The 21,689-nt window shown below is 49.3% G+C and overlaps 1 protein-coding gene across 1 annotated transcript in view; it reads left to right on the top strand.

Moving 5' to 3' along the window:
* TNNI1 (troponin I1, slow skeletal type) overlaps nt 1–21,689 on the top strand; it is a 134,671-nt gene that overhangs the window by 65,653 nt on the left and 47,329 nt on the right. Inside the window, exons 4-5 of the mRNA XM_066608655.1 lie at nt 1,426–1,602; nt 2,299–2,410. Of these exons, the coding sequence (XP_066464752.1) occupies nt 1,426–1,602; nt 2,299–2,406 (285 nt within the window). The 3' untranslated portion in view covers nt 2,407–2,410. The remainder of the gene's footprint in view (nt 1–1,425; nt 1,603–2,298; nt 2,411–21,689) is intronic.

Genomic DNA, 21,689 nt, shown 5'->3' with positions numbered 1-21,689 from the left:
TGTTGGGCACTGCAATGGGATATATTTATGTACCGCCGCTGGCTTCCTGGCACCCACCCATGCTGTCGGTCCACAGGGAGTTGTAACTGCAGGTGTCTACTTCTAAAGAACCCCAGTCTGACTGGGGCATGCAGTGTGGGCCGAAGCCCACCTCCATTTAATCGGACGTTACCTCCGCTGTGATGGGCACTGCAATGGGATACATTAATGTACAGCCGGTGGGTTCCAGGGAGCCACCCATGCTGTGGGTGCACACGGAATTCCCATTGCGGAGTTGTACCTGCCTGTGACGATTTATAAAAAAACGCCGTCTGACTGGGGCATGCAGACACCTTGACAGAATGAATAGTGTGTGGCACATAGGTTCCCCATTGCTATGCCCACGTGTGCAGCTCCTGATGGAGGTGGCACAGGATTGGATTTCTCATTGCTTCTGTACAGCATTATGGGCTATTGCCCCACCCCTTTTAAAGAGGGTCACTGCCTAGCCTTGCCAACCCTCTGCAGTGTGTGCCTGCGGTTCCTCCTCATGGCAGACACACTTATAAATAGACATGAGGGTGGCGTGGCATGAGGGCAGCTGAAGGCTGGGCAGGGACAGTTTGGTGTGCGCTGTGGACACTGGGTCGTGGGGGGGGGGGGTTGGGCAGCATGTAACCCAGGAGAAGTGGCAGCGGAGTGTCATGCAGGCAGTGATTGTGCTTTGTTGGAGGTAGTGTGGTGCTTAGCTAAGGTATGCATTGCTAATGAGGGCTTTTCAGAAGTAAAAGTTGTTGGGAGGGGGGGGGCACTCTTGCCGCTATTGTGGCTTAATAGTGGGACCTGGGAACTTGAGATGCAGCCCAACATGTAGCCCCTCGCCTGCCCTATCCGTTTCTGTGTCGTTCCCATCACTCTCTTGAATTGCCCAGATTTTCACAAATGAAAACCTTAGCAAGCATCGGCGATATACAAAAATGCTCGGGTCGCCCATTGACTTCAATGGGGTTCGTTACTCGAAACGAACCCTCGAGCATCGCGAAAAGTTCGTCTCGAGTAACGAGCACCCGAGCATTTTGGTGCTCGCTCATCTCTATTGTTGATCTAGGGAGTTATTCTGATTGCTAGACTTGGAATTGGGAAGGGACTTTTTCCCTAAAATGAGGAAAATTGGCTTCTACCTCATAAGGTTTTTTTTGCCTTCCTTTGGATCAACATTGCAGCAAATTAGACTGAACCAGATGACACATATCTTTTTTTCAGGCTTACATTCTGTTACTATTATCAGCAAAAACAAACCCTAGAAAACTGCATTAGTGGGACACGTGAAGTTTGAAATTTTGAAGATTGGCATTTTGTGGAGTATGAATGTTTCCAATCTATCCTATGACCTACAATTGATCATCATTTAAATATTTCAATTTTGTATAATATTTTCTATGGTAGATTCAAGACCTGAAGATGAAAGTGCTAGATTTGCGTGGGAAGTTTAAAAGACCAGCATTACGTCGAGTGAGGGTATCAGCTGATGCTATGCTCCGTGCACTACTTGGCTCAAAACACAAAGTCTCTATGGATCTGCGTGCTAACTTAAAGTCCGTGAAGAAGGAGGACACTGAGAAGGTATAATAATTTTAAATGATTTGACTTTGAGTATGTTCACAAATGGCAGGTTTGTTGTAAAAATTTCTGTGACTGAAATACATGGGGTAAAATAGCAAGCCAATTTTTCTACCCTAGAGTACCAATAAAGAAAACACTAGCCTGGAGCAGTTAGTGGCAACAACCGTTTTTTTCACTTTCTAAAACTATTATAGAAGTTTCACTTTTTTTTTTCCTATTTTGTATGACCTTGGTACGTCTTTTAGTCTCAAAAATATACGTATCTGGATAAAAATGTTTTCGAAGCATGTGCATGGATTTCCTTAAGCCCCATTCAGATGAATTGTACAGTTGCAGAAATTTCTGAGAAAATCTATCACAAAAAAATTGTCTTTAAAATGTTTGCACGCGAAAAAAAAATATATAAATTTGGTATCAACATAATTCTGCTGATCCAGAGAATACATTTATTATGTTATTTATACTGCATGGTGAATTCCGTAAAAGCAAAACTCAAAAAAACAATGGTGGGATTTCAGAGGTTTCCTCCTAATCCCATAATCAAAAATGTTAGGGCTCTTGAAATGTGATGATGGAAAAACTATACAAAAAAGCTATGTCATTAAGGCACAAAATAGGCCAGTCACTAAAAGTTAAACAATAAGATTTTTTTTTCCATCAAAGAGAAAAAGGTTAACCTGTGTTTTTATCATTTAGGAGCGTCCAGTTGAAGTTAGTGATTGGCGCAAGAATGTGGAAGCAATGTCTGGAATGGAAGGCAGGAAAAAGATGTTTGATGCAGCAAAATCCCCTACTGGACAATAACAAGGTTTGAAAAATTGTGAAGCAATAGTAAAGCAAGCCTCAAGGATATTTTCATTAACCCTTTCCAATCCACTGTCTGACGTCTGAAGACATTATGATTTAAGGCTGTACAGCTCCGATGTTGGAAGATGTCGATTGGGGTTCTCTTACGGTATATTGCCAGCCTCTCTGCTATCAGAGCCTATCCAATGTGTCACCTCATGTAGTACTGGCTTCAGCAAGCAGATAGCTCTGTTGTATAATGGCAGAAAAAGAGTAAGCCCCGTAGGAAAGCGAGGATACAAATATGATTGGAAAGGGTTAATATATAAAGCAGTTGTCTCTTCTGTTATCAAACAGACATAATAGATTGTAAAAGGGGTGAACTGGAAGTACCTGATACTTACCCCTTTACAAAACACTGTAAGGCCTTAGTCACACGGGCGTTTTTTCGCGCGATTTGCAGATCGCATGACGGATGCACATCCGCAAATCGCGTGACCGGGGCCAAAAAAATCGCCCGAAAAATCTGCTCCTAGCTGCGTTTCATTAGAAACAGGCCAGAGCTGTCCAGCGCATTGAATTCAATGGAGCCGGCAATACAGCCGGCTCCATTGAAAGCAATGCGCTGCGGGCGAGCGCGGGATGAATTGTCGGGAAGCGGTTAAATATATAAGCCCTTCCCTGCAATTCATCCAGAAATGTGTAAAAATAAATAAAAATGTATACTCACCTTTCCGCTGCAGCCGGAGTTCAGCCGCGGCCGCCGGCAGTTCTCCTGAACTGCTTCTCTATAGTATTCAGCAGCTGGGGCTTTAAAATCCCTGCCTGCTGAATGAGCTGCCTCTAATTGGTCACAGCCTGACCAATCAGAGGCAGCTCTCACTCACACACCCAGTCATGAATTCATGAATGGGTGAGTGACTGCTGCCTCTCATTGGCTCAGCGCAGGGACCAATCTGCCGGGAAACGTCTGCCGGGACCAGGTGAGTATATATATATATATATATTTTTTTTTTACACATTTCTGGATGAATTGCAGGGAAGGGCTTATATATTTAACCCCTTCCCGACAATTCATCCCGCGCTCGCCGACAGCGCATTGCTTTCAATAGAGCCGGCTGTATTGCCGGCTCCATTGAATTCAATGGGCAAACATCATTCTTCTCTGCCACAGCTGTTACAGCTGTGGCAGAGAAGAATGATTTGTCTTCTATATGTTCTCAATGGGGTCAGCGCTGCTGCCGCCGGCCCCATTCAGCGCATATAGAGAAGAGAACAGGAATCGCAGATCTCAGATAGGTGTGATCTGCGATTTTTGTTCTATAATTTATCGGACGAGCGCATAAAAAGCGCTCATGAGTCCGATACCATTGCAAAGCAAGGGTTTTAAAAAATCACCGGACGCATGCGCATGCGCAAATCGCGCGAAAAAAACGCCCGTCTGACTAAGGCCTTAGCTGATGTTTCTGTGCTTGTTGCTGTTTTGAATTCTGCTCTACTCTAAATATAATCATACACATTGCCTGCATATTTAAGATGGTAATAGTGGCCACTAGATGGTGCTGTAGTACCACAGAATAAAAATAGAGTCTTTAAACAGGAAGTGAGGCACTGTGTTACTGAGACCACATGAGCGCCTAGGGAGTCAAGACAGTAGGTACCAGGTAGCCAGACAAGTAATGAAAAGAAGAAGTTGGCAAATGTCTATTCAGCATGGACATGTAAGACAGTAAAACATGGAGTGGAGGTCTGTGTCTAGGAAGCCACTAAGGGCTCGCTCACATGGGCTTATGTGTCTGACTTATTCTGTGCATATTTTTCACACGTGTAAAATATGCAGTACACAGCAAATACGCATGTACATAGCCTATATTGATGCATATTACACACCAAATCTGCATGTGAGTGGCCCATTAGAAATCAATAGGTTTCAGCACCACATCTTATGCATGTGAAAAATACACGCATAATACATGTGCAACATATGCCTGTGTGAGTGAGCCCCAAGCAGTTCACCTAAAGGCTGAGAGAAAGGCTAGAAGAGTGTCTGAAGCCGGAGGAGAAGTGAATCCTGTAAATTCAATGTGTGACTAAGGGCCCGTTCACACTGCCATTAGCCTCAGTTAACCATTTGTTCCTCTGTTCGGTTTGAGGAGCACAGAAGCATAAATAAAAACTGAATTTAATGTTCTCGCTGTTTTTCTCTTTTAAATATATTACTAAGATGAAGTGGCAAATCACAATGAGGTAATTATTATGGGGGACATTCACTATCTGGATTTTCGGAAAGTAAACCTAACAGAATATCAAGGGTGCAGGTCGGGGAACACATGAGAAATAGTGACCATAATATAATAAATTTCCACTTTTCTTTTAATAGGGAGTTTTATCTGGGAGCTATAGAAATACTAAACTTTAGGAAGGTAAAGTTTAATCAGCTTAGAGTTGACCTTAACCTTATCAACTAGGACAGGTAGTAAATGGGGAATTTTTAAAACAATCTTAAATACTTTTGTGAGCGGTTCATACATCAGGAATAAGACTCATCCCTGCACATACTCGCTCCCATGCTGCTGCACAGAAGCAAGTATCACTGGCTTTCTGACAGAGCGCCCAGTAGAGGGTGATACTTGCTCCTGTGCAGCAGCACGGGAGCGAGTATGCGTGGAGATGAGTGTTGGGCATCGTTTGCCCGATATTTGTCCAGTGTAAATGGGCCTTAACTCTTTACCTTGTTCCCAGATCCTACAAACCCAGCCCCTATCCTAATCTCGCCTCTGTTCCTGGTTAGGTTGACAATAAAAGCTTGTTCCTGCCACTCCCTCAATAGGTCATTATTGTGCTTCAGAGCCTTGATCAAGCTTTACTCCTGCCTACTCCTCTGCTATTTCAAAAAAACCTCCTGATACCATCCTCTGGCTTCCTTCATGACATCGCTTCCCGCCTCCTCCATTTGTACCGCAACATGAGACCTCCTGATACTGACCTCTGGCTTCCTTCCTGACAATGCTACCTGCCTCCTCCATTTGTACCACAACATAAGATCTCCTGATACTGATCTCTGGCTTCTTTTCTGACAATGGTATTCGCCTCCTCCATTTGTACCGCGACCTGATACCTAATAACTCCAATTTAGTTAATCTATCTGGGTATTATAGTCCACCCATTCCATTTATAATTATTTTATTACAGTTGCCCGTATTGAAGCAGCGGAAGGTCTGATATGTCCTTGAGTATCGGTGCCCAAAACTGTACACAATATTTCACATGTAGTCTGACCAGTGATTTGTAAAGCGGAAAATGTGATTGTTCCCAGCAAGAGAAACAAAGTAATCTTGTAGATATGATACCTTTTAATGGCTAACAAAAATACATGATGTTATAGCGAGCTTTTCAACATACTCATCATTCTCATCATGTATTTTTGTTAGCCATTAAAAGGTATCATATCTACAAGATTACTTGGTATCTCTTGTTGGGAACAATCACATTTTGCTCTACTGGCTAACACGGTACCAAACTTTTTTAATCGTAAAGAGGAAGAACAATATTCTTATCATCTGCGCCTATACCTCTTCTAATGCACCCTGCACCTCATGATCCTATTTGCCTTGGCAGCAGCTGCCTGACACTGCTTGTTCCAATTAAGTTACAGTTAATTTAAATCCCCAAGTCCTTTTTCATGTTATTTTTACCCAGTAGTTTCCTATTGCCACTTTTCAGCCTAAATCCCCAACTTATCTAGATCCATTTGCAATCGTATAATGTCCTCTCTTGTGTTAATTACGTTACATAGTTTTTAGAAATGAGCGAGCACCAAAATGCTCGGGTGCTCGTTGCTTGAGTCGAGATTTCCGCGATGCTCAAGGGTTCGTTTCGAGTAACGAACCCCATTGAAGTCAATGGGCGACTCGAGCATTTTTGTATATCGCCGATGCTCGCTAAGGTTTTCATTTGTGCAAATCTTCAAGACCTAAAGTGATGGAAACGACACAGATATGGATAGGGCAGGCGAGGGGCAACATGCTGGGCTGCATCTCAGGTTCCCAGGTCCCACTATTAAGCCACAATAGCGGCAAGAGTGAGCCTTCCCCCCTAACAATTTTTACTTCGGACAAACCCTCATTAGCAAGGCACACCTTAGCTAAGCACCACACTACCTCCAACCAAGCACTGCCTGTGGGACACACCGCTGCCACTTCTCCTGGGTTACATGCTGCCCCCCCCGCGCGCGCGCACGACCCTGCATCCACAGCGCACACAAAAGTGTCCCTGCGCAGCCTTCAGTTGCCCTCATGCCACACGCTGGCCTCATAGCCACACCACCCTCATGTCTATTTAGAAGTGCGTCTGCCATGAGGAGGAACCAGAGGTACACACTGCAGAGGGTTGGCAGGGCCAGGTAGCGACCCTCTTTAAAAGGAGCGGGGCGATAGCCCACAATGCTGCAGAGAATCGATGAGAAATTGACGTTCAATCTTCATTCCAATCCTGTGCCACCTCCGTCAGGAGCTGCAAACGTGGGCATGAGTTACATAGCAATGGGGAATTCATCTGCCCACACAGTATTCATTTTGTCTAGGTGTCGCATAGCTCAATCGACACTGCAAGGGGAAAGCCATCTGCACTCTGCCCCCTACCCAAGTCAGTCAGTGTCTTTGTGCCAGACAGGTCAAACACCGCGATGGGAACTAAGTGTGCACCAACAGCATAGGTGGGTCCTAGGCAACCCAAGACATGAACAATAAATAAATCAGAGCGGCCAAACATGGCAGACTTGCACCGCGCCGACGACATTAGCCTTGGCCCACAGCTTCAGCAATAGTAGGCATGAAGCGGACTTTCACTGCACCCAGGACATAGGCCTCTGCACAAACCCTCAGCAATCGTGGGCCTACTACGGACTCCAATGCTAGCGTAGCTGTGAACGACTCATTAGTGCTGTATTGCTCCTCTAGTTTGTCCCAATGCAGTGCCCCGGATAGCTGAGTTAACGTGAGATAAAGTATAGGTTGGCTTCGGCCCACACTCCATGCCCTTTTTTCATAGTCACAGGCAGGTACAACTCCGCTCTGGGAAGTCTGTGTGGACCCACAGCATGGGTGGGTCCCAGGAAGCCACCAATGGTACATAAATAAATCCCATTGCAGTGCCCTGGATAGCTGAGCTAACGTGACATAAAGTACAGGTGGGCTTCGGCCCACACTGCATGCCCGAGTCAGACTGGGGTTTTTTAATTAATAGACACAGGCAGGTACAACTCCCCAATGGGAAGTCTGTGTGGAGTGGACCCACAGCATGGGTGGGTACCAGGAAGCCACCGACAGTACATCAATAAATCCCATTGCAGTGCCCCGGACAGAAGAGCTAACGTCAGATAAAATACAGGTGGGCTTCAGCCCACACTGCATGCCCCAGTCAGACTGGGGTTTTATAATTAATAGTCACAGGCAGGTACAACTCCGCTATGGGAATTCTGTGTGCACCCACAGCACGGGTGGCTCCCTGGAACCCACCGGCGGTACATAAATAAATCCCATTGCAGTGCTCCGGATAGAAGAGCTAACGTTAGATTAAATACAGGTAGGCTTCGGCCCACACTGCATGCCCCAGTCAGACTCGTTTTTTTAAATAATAGTCACGGGCAGGCACCACTCCGCTCAGGGAAGTCTGTGTGGACCCACGGCATGGGTGGGTCCCAGGAAGCCACCGACGGTACAAAAATAAATCCCATTGCAGTCCCCCGGATAGCTGAGGTAACGTCAGATAAAGTACAGGTGGGGTTTGGCCCACACTGCATGCCCTAGTCAGACTGGGTTTTTTTTTATAAATAGACACAGGCAGGTACAACTCCCCTATGAGAAGTCTGTGTGGAGTGGACCCACAGCATGGGTGACTCCCTGGAACCCACCGACGGTACATAAATAAATCCCATTGCAGTGCCCCGCACAGCTGAGCTAACGTAAGATAAAATACAGGTGGGCTTCGGCCCACACTGCATGCCCGAGTCAGACTGGGGTTTTTTAATTAATAGTCACAGGCAGGTACAACTCCCCAATGAGAAGTCTGTGTGGAGTGGACCCACAGCATGGGTGGCTCCCTGGAACCCACCGACGGTACATAAATAAATCCCATTGGAGTGCCCCAGATAGCAGAGCTCACGTCAGATAAAATACAGGTGGGCTTCGGCGCACATTGCATGCCCCAGTCAGACTTGTTTTTTTTAAATAATAGTCACGGGCAGGTACAACTCCCCTATGGGAAGTCTGTATGGAGTGGACCCACAGCATGGGTGGGTCCCAGGAAGCCACTGACGGTACATTAATAAATCCCATTGCAGTTCCCCGGACAGAAGAGCTAACGTCAGATAAAATACAGGTGGGCTTCGGCCCACACTGCATGCCCGAGTCATACTGGGGTTTTTTAATTAATAGTCACAGGCAGGTACAACTCCGCTATGGGAATTCTGTGTGCACCCACAGCACGGGTGGCTCCCTGGAACCCACCGGCGGTACATGAATAAATCCCATTGCAGTGCCCTGGATAGCAGAGCTAACGTCAGATAAAATACAGGTGGGCTTCGGCCCACACTGCATGCCCCAGTCAGACTAGTTTTTTTTTCTTGGGCCAGATACGTAGAACACCGCGATGTGAAAACTTAGTGTAGCCATACTATGCACAGACCCCTGAAGTACTCCTGTAGCAATGGTATAAGCTGACCCCACTAACAGTTATGTTGCAGAAGTCTAGGTAGACCCTAGTAACATTTCAGTTGCAGCATTATAGACTGACCCCAGTAATATTTCAGTAGCAGCAGTGTAGGTAGAGCCCAGTAACATTTCAGTAGTAACAGTATAGACAGACCCCAGTAACATTTCATTTGCAGCATTATAGACTGACCCCAGTAACATTTCATTTGCAGCAGTATAGACAGACCCCAGTAACATTTCAGTAGCAGCAGTGTAGGCAGAGCCCAGTAACATTTCATTTGCAGCAGTATAGACAGACCCCAGTAACATTTCAGTAGTAACAGTATAGACAGACCCCAAAAACATTTCAGTTGCAGCATTTTAGACAGACCCCAGTAACATTTCAGTTGCAGCATTATAGACAGACCCCAGTAACATTTCAGTAGTAACAGTATAGAAAGACCCCAAAAACATTTCAGTTGCAGAAGTATAGACAGACCCCAGTTACATTTCAGTAGCAGCAGTGTAGGCAGAGCCCAGTAATATTTCAGTAGTAACAGTATAGACAGACCCCAGTAACATTTCATTTGCAGCATTATAGACAGACCCCAAAAACATTTCATTTGCAGCAGTATAGAGAGACCCCAGTAGCATTTCAGTAGCAGCAGTGTAGGCAGAGCCCTGTAACATTTCAGTAGCAGCAGTATAGGCAAAGCAGCACATTAACATTTCCGTAGCAGCAGTATAGGCAGAGCCCAGTATTAGTAACATTCCAGTAGTAACAGTATAGACAGACCCTGTAACATTTGCCTAGCAGCAGTATAGGCAGAGCCCAGCATTAGTAACATTTCTGTGGTAACAGTATAGACAGACCCCAGTAGGATTTCAGTAGCAGCAGTATAGGCAGAGCCCAGTAACATTTCAGTAGTAACAGTATAGCCAGACCCCTGTAGCATTTCAATAGCAGCAGTAGAGGCAGAGCCCAGTATTAGTAACATTTCAGTAGTAACAGTATAGGCAGACCCCAGTAACATTTCAATAGCAGCAGTAGAGGCAGAGCCCAGTATTAGTAACATATCTGTGGTAACAGTATAGACAGACCCCAGTAACATTTCCGTAGTAGCAGTATAGGCAGAGCCCAGTATTAGTAACATTTCAGTGGTAACAGTATAGACAGACCCTAGTAACATTTCCGTAGCAGCAGTATAGGCAGAGCCCAGCATTAGTTACATTTCTGTGGTAACAGTATGGACAGGCCCCAGTAACATTTCCGTAGCAGCAGTATAGGCAGAGCAGCACATTAACATTTCCGTAGCAGCACTATAAGCAAGGCCCAGTATTAGTTACATTTCAATTGTAACAGTATAGACAGACTCCAGTAACATTTCCGTAGCAGCAGTATAGGCAGAGCCCAGTATTAGTAACATTACAGTAGTAACAGTATACACAGACCATGGTAACATTTCAGGAGCAGAAGTATCGGCAGGCCAAAGTTACATTTCTGTTGCAGAAGTATAGGCAGATCCCTGTAGCATTACTGTGGTAGAAGTATAGGCAGGTAGAACCGAGTTACATTTCTGTAGCAAAAGTGTAGGCCAACCCCTGACACATTGGTGTACCATGAGTGCAGGCGATGCCCATAAAAATTACTTGGATTACATTGTAGGTGAGGGCCCAACAGTACAAATGTACCCCAGAAAAATTGCCCATGCCCAACCCAGAGGGCAGGTGAAACTCATTACTCGCTGAGCTTACTGTGGCTTAATTTGTAACTAGGCCTGGAGGCAGCACAGTTAAAAAAATTGGTTCAGGTGGAAGTTTCAATGCTTTAATTAGAATAGAAACGTATAAATATTGTTTACAAAAGTTATATGAGCCTTTTGGCCCATCGAAAAATTGGCCGTTCGGGGTGATTACGTGAGGTTTCAGGAGGAGGAGGACGAATATCATACGCAGATTGACAAAGGTAAATGTCCCTGTTTTTTACGGTGATAGAGAACAATGCTTGCATGCGCGGTTGCAGCAAAAATAATCTTTAGGTACCGCTGCTCTCCGCTGGTGGAGAAGAGAACTCTGGGGAAATCCAGGCTTTGTTCATCTTTATGAGTGTAAGCTTGTCGGCACTGTCAGTTGACAGGCAGGTATGCTTATCCGTGATGATTTCCCCAGCTGCACTAAACACCCTCTCTGACAAGACGCTAGCCGGAGGGCAAGCAAGCACCTCTAGGGCATACAGCGCGAGTTCGTGCCACGTGTCCAGCTTTGACACCCAGTAATTGTACGGAGCAGAGGCGTCACTGAGGACGGTCGTACGATCGGCTACGTACTCCCTCACCATCCTTTTACAGTGCTCCCTCCGACTCAGCCTTGACTGGGGAGAGGTGACACAGTCTTGCTGGGGAGCCATAAAGCTGCCAAAGGCCTTGGAGAGTGTTCCCCTACCTGTGCTGATCATGCTGCCTGATCTCCGCGCCTCCCCTGCTACTTGGCCCTCAGAACTGCGCCTTCTGCCACTAGCGCTGTCGGATGGGAAGTTTACCATCAGTTTGTCCACCAGGGCCCTGTGGTATTGCATCACTCTCTTACCCCTTTCCTCTTCGGGAATGAGAGTGAAAAGGTTCTCCTTATACCGTGGGTCGAGCAGTGTGTACACCCAGTAATCCGTAGTTGCCAGAATGCGTCTAACGCGAGAGTCACGAGAAAGGCATCCTAACAAGAAGTCAGCCATGTGTGCCAGGGTACCTGTACGCAACACATCGCTGTCCTCACTAGGAAGATCACTTTCAGGATCCTCCTCCTCCTCCATAGGCCATATACGCTGAACGGATGTGAGGCAAGCAGCATGGGTACCCTCTGCAGTGGGCCCAGCTGTCTCTTCCCCCCCTCCTCCTCAGGCTCCTCCCCCTCCTCCTCCTCCTCAACACCCTGAGATATAGACATGAGGGTGCTCTGACTATCCAGCGACATACTGTCTTCCCCCGCCTCCATTTCCGACAGCAATGCGTCAGCCTTTATGCTTTGCAGGGAACTTCTCAACAGGCATAGCAGACGAATGGTGATGCTAATGATTGCAGCATCGCCGCTCACAATCTGGGTAGACTCCTTAAAGTTTCCAAGGACCTGGCAGATATCTGCCATCCAGGCCCACTCCTCTGTAAAGAATTGTGGAGGCTGACTCCCACTACGCCGCCCATGTTGGAGTTGGTATTCCACTATAGCTCTACGCTGCTCATACAGCCTGGCCAACATGTGCAGCGTAGAGTCGGTGCACTGGCAGATTAAACCGATGTTGCAGGGTCCGCAGGGTGGCAGCGTCCGTGTTGGACTTGCAGAAATATGCGCTGACTCGGCGCACCTTGCCGAGGAGGTCTGACACGTGTGGGTAGCTTTTCAGAAACCGCTGAACCACTAAATTAAAGACGTGGGCCAGGCATGGCACGTGCGTGAGGCTGCCGAGCTGCAGAGCCGCCACCAGGTTACGGCCGTTGTCACACACGACCATGGCCGGTTGCAGGCTCAGTGGCGCAAGCCAGTGGTCGGTCTGCTCTGTCAGACAATGCAACAGTTCGTGGGCCATGTGCCTCTTCTCTCCAGAGCTGATTAGTTTCAGCATGGCCTGCTGACGCTTGCCCACCGCTGTGCTGCCACGCGACACCAACTGCTGGCGACATGCTGCTGCTGACACATCTTGATTGTGAGGTAGAGGTTGCGTAGGAGGAGGAGGGTTTGGTGGTGGTGGCATACACTGCCGCAGATACCAGCACCGAGCTGGGGCCCGCAATTCTGGGGGTGGGTAGGACGTGAGCGGTCCCAGGCTCTGACTCGGTCCCAGCCTCCACTAAATTTACCCAATGTGCCGTCAGGGAGATATAGTGGCCCTGCCCACCTGTGCTTGTCCACGTGTCCGTTGTTAAGTGGACCTTTCCAGTAACCGCGTTGGTGAGGGCGCGTCCAGTGTTGCGTGAGACGTGGTCGTGCAGGGCTGGGACTGCACACCGTGAAAAATAGTGGCGACTGGGGACCGAGTAGCCGCCGCCATCATGTTTTTGAATGCCTCCGTTTCCACAAGCCTGTATGGGAACATCTCCAGGCTGATCAGCTTGGCAATGTGGACATTTAAAGCTTGAGCGTGCCGGTGCGTGGCGGCATATTTGCGCTTTCGCTCCAACGCTTGTGCTAGCGACAGCTGGACGCAGAGCTGAGAGACATTGCTGGATGGGGCCGAGGACAGCGGAGGTGAGGGTGGGGGTCCAGGCCGGGAGACGCTTGTGCCTGTGTCCTGAGAGGTGGGTTGGATCTCACTGGCAGGTTGGGGCACAGCGGGAGAGGCAGTGGTGCAACCCGGAGGCGGTGAACGGCCTTCGTCCCACCTTGTGGGGTGTTTGGCCATCATATGCCTGCGCATGCTGGTGGTGGTGAGGCTGGTAGTGGTGGCTCCCCGGCTGATCTTGGCGCGACAAAGGTTGCACACCACTGTTCGTCGGTTGTCCGCGCTCTCAGTGAAAAACTGCCACACCTTTGAGCACCATGGCCTCTGCATGGTGGCTTGGCACGAGGGGGTGCTTTGGGAAACAGCTGGGGGATTATTCGCTCTGGCCCTGCCTCTACCCCTGGCCACCCCACTGCCTCTTCCAACCTGTCCTGCGGCTGCAATTGCCTCCCCCTCTGAAGACCTGTCCTCAGTTGACTTATCAAACCAGGTGAGGTCAGTCACCTCATCGTCCAGCGGCTCTTCCTCCGAATCCTCTGTGCACTCCTCCCTCGGACTTACTGCCCTTACTACTGCCTCACTGATAGACAACTGTGTCTCATCGCCATCGTCCTCCTCACCCACTGAAAGCTCTTGAGACAGTTGCCGGAAGTCCCCAGCCTCATCACCTGGACCCCGAGAACTTTCCAAAGGTTCGGCATCAGTCAAGACAAACTCCTCAGGTGCGAGAGGAACTATTTTTTCCAAATCAGGGCAGGGGCCCGAGAACAGTTCCTGGGAGTCTGCCTGCTCATCAGAATGTGTCATTTTCATGCAGTGAGGAGGCCGGGAGGAAGGAGGAGCAGCAGCGAGAGGATTCGGAATTGCAGCAGTTGACAACGTAGAAGACTGGGTGGTCGATACATTGCTGGATGCACTTTCTGCCATCCACGATAGGACCTGCTCACACTGCTCGTTTTTTAATAAAGGTCTACGACGTGGACCCAAAAATTGTGATCTGAAGCTGGGGACCCTACGTGGAACTCTGCGTCCTTGACCGCATCCACGTCCTCTACCCCCACCCCTCAGCATGGTGGATTAAGAATTGAGCAGACACTGAGCGGTGTAAAAAATTTTGCGAATTATTGCCGCGCAGTTGGTGGCTGCCAGTGGTTATATAACGCAAAATGAAGCCAGATATAAATTATAAGGACGGCTGCAAGCAGGCCTAGCTGTGCAATATTCAGTTGTGATGCACCTCAAGTCCCACAGGCCACGCAGTAAAATGCACTGGGTCACAAGTAGCCGTAAGAAGGATTTATCTTTTAAAATATATTTTTTTCAATGCAATGCAGACAATAGAGCGTGTATCGAACATTCCCTCTATGGGTGTCTGTCACCGTACACTGTGCGGGCAGCTGACGGCAAACACACAGCGGTGTAAAAAAATGGTGGTTTCTTGGCGTGCAGTTGGAGGCAGACAGCGCTTACGGTTCGCAAACTGCACCCAGAAATAAATTAAACGGAAGGCTGCACGCAGGCCTTGCTGTGCAGTATACAGATGTGATGCACCTCAAGTCCCACAGGCCACGCAGTGAAATGCACTGGGTCACAGGTAGGCGTAAAAAGGATTTATCTTTTAAAATATATTTTTTTTAATGCAATGCAGGCTATAGAGGGTGTATCGGACATTCCCTCTATGGGTGTCTGTCACCGAACACTGTGCGGGCAGCTGACGGCAAACACAGAGGGGTGTAAAAAATTGGTGGTTTCTTGGCGTGCAGTTGGAGGCAGACAGCGTTTACGTTACGCAAACTGCACCCAGAAAAAAATGTAACAGAAGGCTGCAAGCACGCCTAGCTGTGCAATACTGAGGTACTATAACTCCCAGCAGCCACGGAGTTAAATGCACACAGTCACAGATAGCCCTAAGAAGGACCGTTGGGGTACTTCTAGACAGGATTCTACACTACCACTGTCCCTGCCTCACCAATACTTCCCCTATACTACGTAGTACAGACTGCAGCCTGAGAACGCTATAGCTTGCACACCCGATATAAAAAAAAGGGCAAAACTGCTCCCAGCAGCAACAACAGTAGTGCACTAGGTGAGCTGTGGCCCTTAGAAGGACCGTTGGGGTTCTTGTAGACGCTAACACTCTCCCTATAGCAGCAGCATCACTCTCCCTAATCTCTGCCAACGTGTGTCTGTGGCGAGCTGCGGACGGGCCCACTTTATATACTCGGCGGTCACTTGATCTCGCCAGCCACTCACTGCAGGGGGGTGGGATAGGGTTGGAACGTCACAGGAGGAAGTTGTAATGCCTTCCCTGCATGTCTATTGGCCAGAAAATGGCGCTAAACATGCAGGGAAGGAAATGGAATTGACTCGAGTACCGCGTGGTGCTCGTCTCGAGTAACGAGCGTCTCGAGTACCCTAATACTTGAATGAGCATCAAGCTCGGACGAGTACGCTCGCTCATCTCTAATAGTTTTGTTTAATCTGCAAATATTAATATTTTACTAAACAGTCCCTCCATTAATAAATGTATTAAAAAGAATAGGGCCCAATACTGACCCCTGTAGAACCTAAATAGTAATGCTAACCCATTCAGAGTATAACCCAAGAATTTTTCCATTTAGAGTTCCATTTAAAACCATCCTCTGCTTTCTATCACTGTGCTATTTATTTACCCACTTACACACATACTCACTCAGATCAAGCATTCTCATTTTATATGACAAACATTTATGTGGCACAGTATCAAATGCTTTGGAAAAATCAAGATCTACAAGATCAGGTGACACTCCCTGGTCCGGTCTGGAACTTACCTCCATGTTGAAGCTGATCAGATTGGTATGACAGGAGTGACCTTTCATAAACCAATATCTCAAACATTTTACCCACAATGGAATTAAGACTTACCGGCCTGTAGTTTCCAGGTTCACTTTTTGAGCCTTTTTTTTAATAGTGATACCACATTTGTTATGCGCAAATCCAGTGGAACAGGCTTCATCACTGTAGAGTCTTTAAATATAAGAAACAATTATCTGTCTATCACCTTATTTATTTCCCTAGGAACCCAGGGGTATATACCATCTGGACCAGGCGATTTGTCTATTTTAATATTTTTAGGGCGCTCTGCACTTTGTTCTGGGTTAGCTGGTGACATTTAGTAAAGAGTAGAGATGAGCGAACACCAAAATGTTCGGGTGTTCGTTATTCGGAACGAACTTCCCGCGATGCTCGAGGGTTCGTTTCGAACAACGAACCCCATTGAAGTCAATGGGCGACCAGAGCATTTTTGTATTTCGCCGATGCTCGCTAAGGTTTTCATGTGTGAAAATCTGGGCAATTCAAGAAAGTGATGGGAATGACACAGAAACGGATAGGGCAGGCGAGGGGCTACATGTTGGGCTGCATCTCAAGTTCACAGGTCGCACTATTAAGCCACAATACCGGCAAGAGTGGGCCCCCCCCCCTCCCAACAACTTTTACTTCTGAAAAGCCCTCATTAGCATGGCATACCTTTGCTAAGCACCACACTAGCTACAACAAAGCACAATCACTGCCTGGATGACACTCCGCTGCCACTTCTCCTGGGTTACATGCTGACCAACCGCCCCCCCTCCCCCCCACAGCGCACACCAAAGTGTCCCTGCGCAGCCTTCAGCTGCCCTCATGCCACGCCACACTCATGTCTATTTAGAAGTGCGTCTGCCATGAGGAGGAACCGCAGGCACACACTGCAGAGGGTTGGCATGGCTAGGCAGCAGCCCTCTTTAAAAGGGGCGGGGCGATAGCCCACAATGCTGTACAGAAGCAATGAGAAATAGAATCCTGTGCCACCGCCATCAGGAGCTGCACACGTGGGCATAGCAATGGGGAACCTATGTGCCACACACTATTCATTCTGTCAAGGTGTCTGCATGCCCCAGTCAGACTGGTAATATGTACCTTAACAGTAACCGCGTTGGTGGTAATGTGGTGGTGACTGCGGACCTAGTAGCACGGTTGTATTTTGTTGGTTTTCGGAATGCGGCCAGGATTAAGTGGGCCGTGGCGGGGGGATGGTGTGGGGGCTCTCGTTGTGTCGGTAAAGGTGAAATTCTTGGACTGCCACCAGACGAACCAATGCAAAGACATTTGCCAAGAATGTTTTCCCTGTTGGAGGAGGAGGGGGATGTTTTTGAGGCACTACGTGTCCTCTCCACGTGTCCGTGGTTATATGCACCTTTACAGTAACCACGTTGGTGGTAATGTGGTGGTGACTGCGGACCTAGTAGCACGGTTGTATTTTGTTGGTTTTCGGAATGCGGCCAGGATTAAGTGGGCCGTGGCGGGGGGATGGTGTGGGGGCTCTCGTTGTGTCGGTAAAGGTGAAATTCTTGGACTGCCACCAGACGAACCAATGCAAAGACATTTGCCAAGAATGTTTTCCCTGTTGGAGGAGGAGGGGGATGTTTTTGAGGCACTACGTGTCCTCTCCACGTGTCCGTGGTTATATGCACCTTTACAGTAACCGCGTTGGTGGGAAATGGCCTCGCCGCCATCATGTCTTTGGGAAGCCTCTGTTTCCACACCCCAGAGACATACCATTAGCAGCGGTATAGGCAGAGGCCAGAATTCGTAACATTTCAGCCATAGCATTAGGACAGGCCCCACTAACATATCACTAGCAGCAGTATAGCGGGAGCGCAGTCTTCGTTCCATGTCAGCAATAGTAGCACTCAAGACAGGCCCCAGTAACAATTCCGAAGCAGCAGTATAGCGGGAGCGCAGTCTTCGTTCCATGTCAGCAATAGTAGCACTCAAGACAGGCCCCAGTAACAATTCCGAAGCAGCAGTATAGCGGGAGCGCAGTCTTCGTTCCATGTCAGCAATAGTAGCACTCAAGACAGGCCCCAGTAACAATTCCGAAGCAGCAGTATAGCGGGAGCGCAGTCTTAGTTCCATTTCAGTAGCCTTAGTATAGCCAAGGCCCAAGCTACATTTATGTAGCTAAAGTGTAGGCCAACCCCACACACCTTTCTGTACCATGAGTGCAGGCGAAGAACATACAAATTGCTATGATTACACTGTAGGTGAGGGCCCCAAAAATTTGGTGTACCAACAGTACTAATGTACCTCAGTAAAAATTGGCCATGCCCAACCAAGATGGCAGGTGAATCGCTTTGGTTAATGTGGCTTAAGTGGTAACTAGGCCTGGAGGCAGCCCAGTGTAACGAAAAATTGGTTCAAGTTAAAGTTCCAACGCTTTTAAGCGCATTGAAACTTATAAAAATTGTTCAGAAAAATTATTTGAGTGAGCCTTGTGGCCCTAAGAAAAATTGCCCGTTCAGCGTGATTACGTGAGGTTTCAGGAGGAGGAGCAGGAGGAGGAGGAGGAATATTAGACACAGATTGATGAAGCAGAAATGTCCCCGTTTTGGATGGTGAGAGAGAACAATGCTTCCATCCGCGGGTGCAGCCTACGTATTGCTTACGTATTGCTGCTGTCCGCTGGTGGAGAACAGAAGTCTGGGGAAATCCAGCCTTTGTTCATCTTGATGAGTGTAAGCCTGTCGGCACTGTCGGTTGACAAGCGGCTACGCTTATCTGTGATGATTCCCCCAGCCGCACTAAACACCCTCTCCGACAAGACGCTAGCCGCAGGACAAGCAAGCACCTCCAGGGCATACAGCGCTAGTTCAGGCCACGTGTCCAGCTTCGACACCCAGTAGTTGTAGGGGGCAGAGGCGTCACCAAGGATGGTCGTGCGATCGGCTACGTACTCCCTCACCATCCTTTTACAGTGCTCCCGCCGACTCAGCCGTGACTGGGGAGCGGTGACACAGTCTTGGTGGGGAGCCATAAAGCTGGCCAGGCCCTTAAAGACTGTTGCACTGCCTGGGATGTACATGCTGCTCGATCTACGCACATCCCCTGCTACCTTGCCCTCGGTACTGCGCCTTCTGCCACTAGCGCTGTCGGCTGGGAATTTTACCATCAGCTTGTCCGCAAGGGTCCTGTGGTATAGCAACACTCTCGAACCCCTTTCCTCTTCGGGAATCAGAGTGGGCAGGTTCTCCTTATACCGTGGATCGAGCAGTGTGTACACCCAGTAATCCGTCGTGGCCAGAATGCGTGCAACGCGAGGGTCACGAGAAAGGCATCCTAACATGAAGTCAGCCATGTGTGCCAGGGTACCGGTACGCAACACATGGCTGTCTTCACTAGGAAGATCACTTTCAGGATCCTCCTCCTCCTCCTCCTCCTCAGGCCATACACGCTGAAAGGATGACAGGCAATCAGCCGGTGTACCGTCAGCAGCGGCCCAAGCTGTCTCTTCCCCCTCCTCCTCATCCTCCTCATGCTCCTCCTCCTCCTCCTGTACGCGCTGAGAAATAGACAGGAGGGTGCCCTGACTATCCAGCGGCATACTGTCTTCCCCCGCCCCCGTTTCCGAGCGCAAAGCAGCTGCCTTTATGGTTTGCAGGGAATTTCTCAAGATGCATAGCAGAGGAATGGTGACGCTAATGATTGTAGCATCGCCGCTCACCACCTGGGTAGACTCCTCAAAATTACCAAGGACATGGCAGATGTCTGCCAACCAGGCCCACTCTTCTGAAAGGAATTGAGGAGGCTGACTCCCACTGCGCCGCCCATGTTGGAGTTGGTATTCGACTATAGCTCTACGTTGTTCATAGAGCCTGGCCAACATGTGGAGCGTAGAGTTCCACCGTGTGGGCACGTCGCACAGCAGTCGGTGCACTGGCAGCTTAAAGTGATGTTGCAGGGTGCGCAGGGTGGCAGCGTCCGTGTGGGACTTGCGAAAATGTGCGCAGAGCCGGCGCGCCTTTACGAGCAGGTCTGACAAGCGTGGGTAGCTTTTCAGAAAGCGCTGAACCACCAAATTAAAGACGTGGGCCAGGCATGGCACGTGCGTGAGGCTGCCGAGCTGCAGAGCCGCCACCAGGTTACGGCCGTTGTCACACACGACCATGCCCGGTTGGAGGCTCAGCGGCGCAAGCCAGCGGTCGGTCTGCTGTGTCAGACCCTGCAGCAGTTCGTGGGCCGTGTGCCTCTTATCGCCTAAGCTGAGTAGTTTCAGCACGGCCTGCTGACGCTTGCCCACCGCTGTGCTGCCACACCGCGCGACACCGACTGCTGGCGACATGCTGCTGCTAACACATCTTGATTGCGAGACAGAGGAGGAGGAGGAGGAGGAGGAGGAGGGTGCTTTAGTGGAGGAAGCATACACCTCCGCAGATACCACCACAGAGCTGGGGCCCGCAATTCTGGGGGTGGGTAGGACGTGAGCGGTCCCGGGCTCTGACTCTGTCCCAGCCTCCACTAAATTCACCCAATGTGCCGTCAGGGAGATGTAGTGGCCCTGCCCGCCTGTGCTTGTCCACGTGTCCGTAGTTAATTTTAACCGTGGCAGTAACCGCATTGGTGAGGGCGCGTACAATGTTGCGGGAGACGTGGTCGTGCAGGGCTGGGACGGCACATCGGGAAAAGTAGTGGCGACTGGGAACTGAGTAGCGCGGGGCCGCCGCCTCCATGATACTTTTGAAGGACTCCGTTTCCACAACCCTATACGGCAGCATCTCAAGGCTGATGAATTTTGCTATGCGGACGGTTAATGTTTGAGCGTGCGGGTGCGTGGCGGCGTACTTGCGCTTGCGCTCCAACAGTTGCGCAAGCGACGGCTGGACGGTGCGCTGAGCTACACTGCTGGATGGGGCCGAAGACAGCGGAGGTGAGGGTGTGGGTGCAGGCCAGGAGACGGTAGTGCCTGTGTCCTGAGAGGGGGGTTGCATCTCAGTGGCAGGTTGGGGCACAGGGGGAGAGGCAGGGGTGCAAACCGGAGGCGCTGAACGGCCTTCGTCCCACCTTGCGGGGTGCTTGGCCATCATATGTCTGCGCATGGTGGTGGTGGTGAGGCTGTTGGTGTTGGCTCCCCGGCTGAGCTTTGCGCGACAAAGGTTGCACACCACTGTTCGTCAGTCGTCAGGCGTCTCTGTGAAAAACTGCCAGACCTTAGAGCACCTCGGCCTCTGCAGGGTGGCATGGCGCGAGGGGGCCCTTTGGGAAACAGTTGGTGGATTATTCGGTCTGGCCCTGCCTCTACCCCTGGCCACCGCACTGCCTCTTGCAACCTGCCCTGCTGATGCCCTTGACTCCCCCTCTGAAGACCTGTCCTCCTGAGTAAGCGTTGCACACCAGGTGGGGTCAGTCACCTCATCGTCCTGCTGCTCTTCCTCCGAATCCTCTGTGCGCTGCTCCCTCGGACTTACTGCCCTTACTACTACCTCACTGCAAGACAACTGTGTCTGATCGTCATCGTCCTCCTCACCCACAGAAAGTTGTTGAGACAGTTGGCGGAAGTCCCCAGCCTCTTCCCCCGGACCCCGGGAACTTTCGAATGGTTGGGCATC

This window comes from Eleutherodactylus coqui, chromosome 1 (assembly GCF_035609145.1).
Source record: "Eleutherodactylus coqui strain aEleCoq1 chromosome 1, aEleCoq1.hap1, whole genome shotgun sequence".
NCBI classification, from domain to species: domain Eukaryota; kingdom Metazoa; phylum Chordata; class Amphibia; order Anura; family Eleutherodactylidae; genus Eleutherodactylus; species Eleutherodactylus coqui.
The sequence above is the reverse complement of the archived record's forward strand: the minus strand, read 5'-3'. Positions and strand labels throughout refer to the sequence as shown.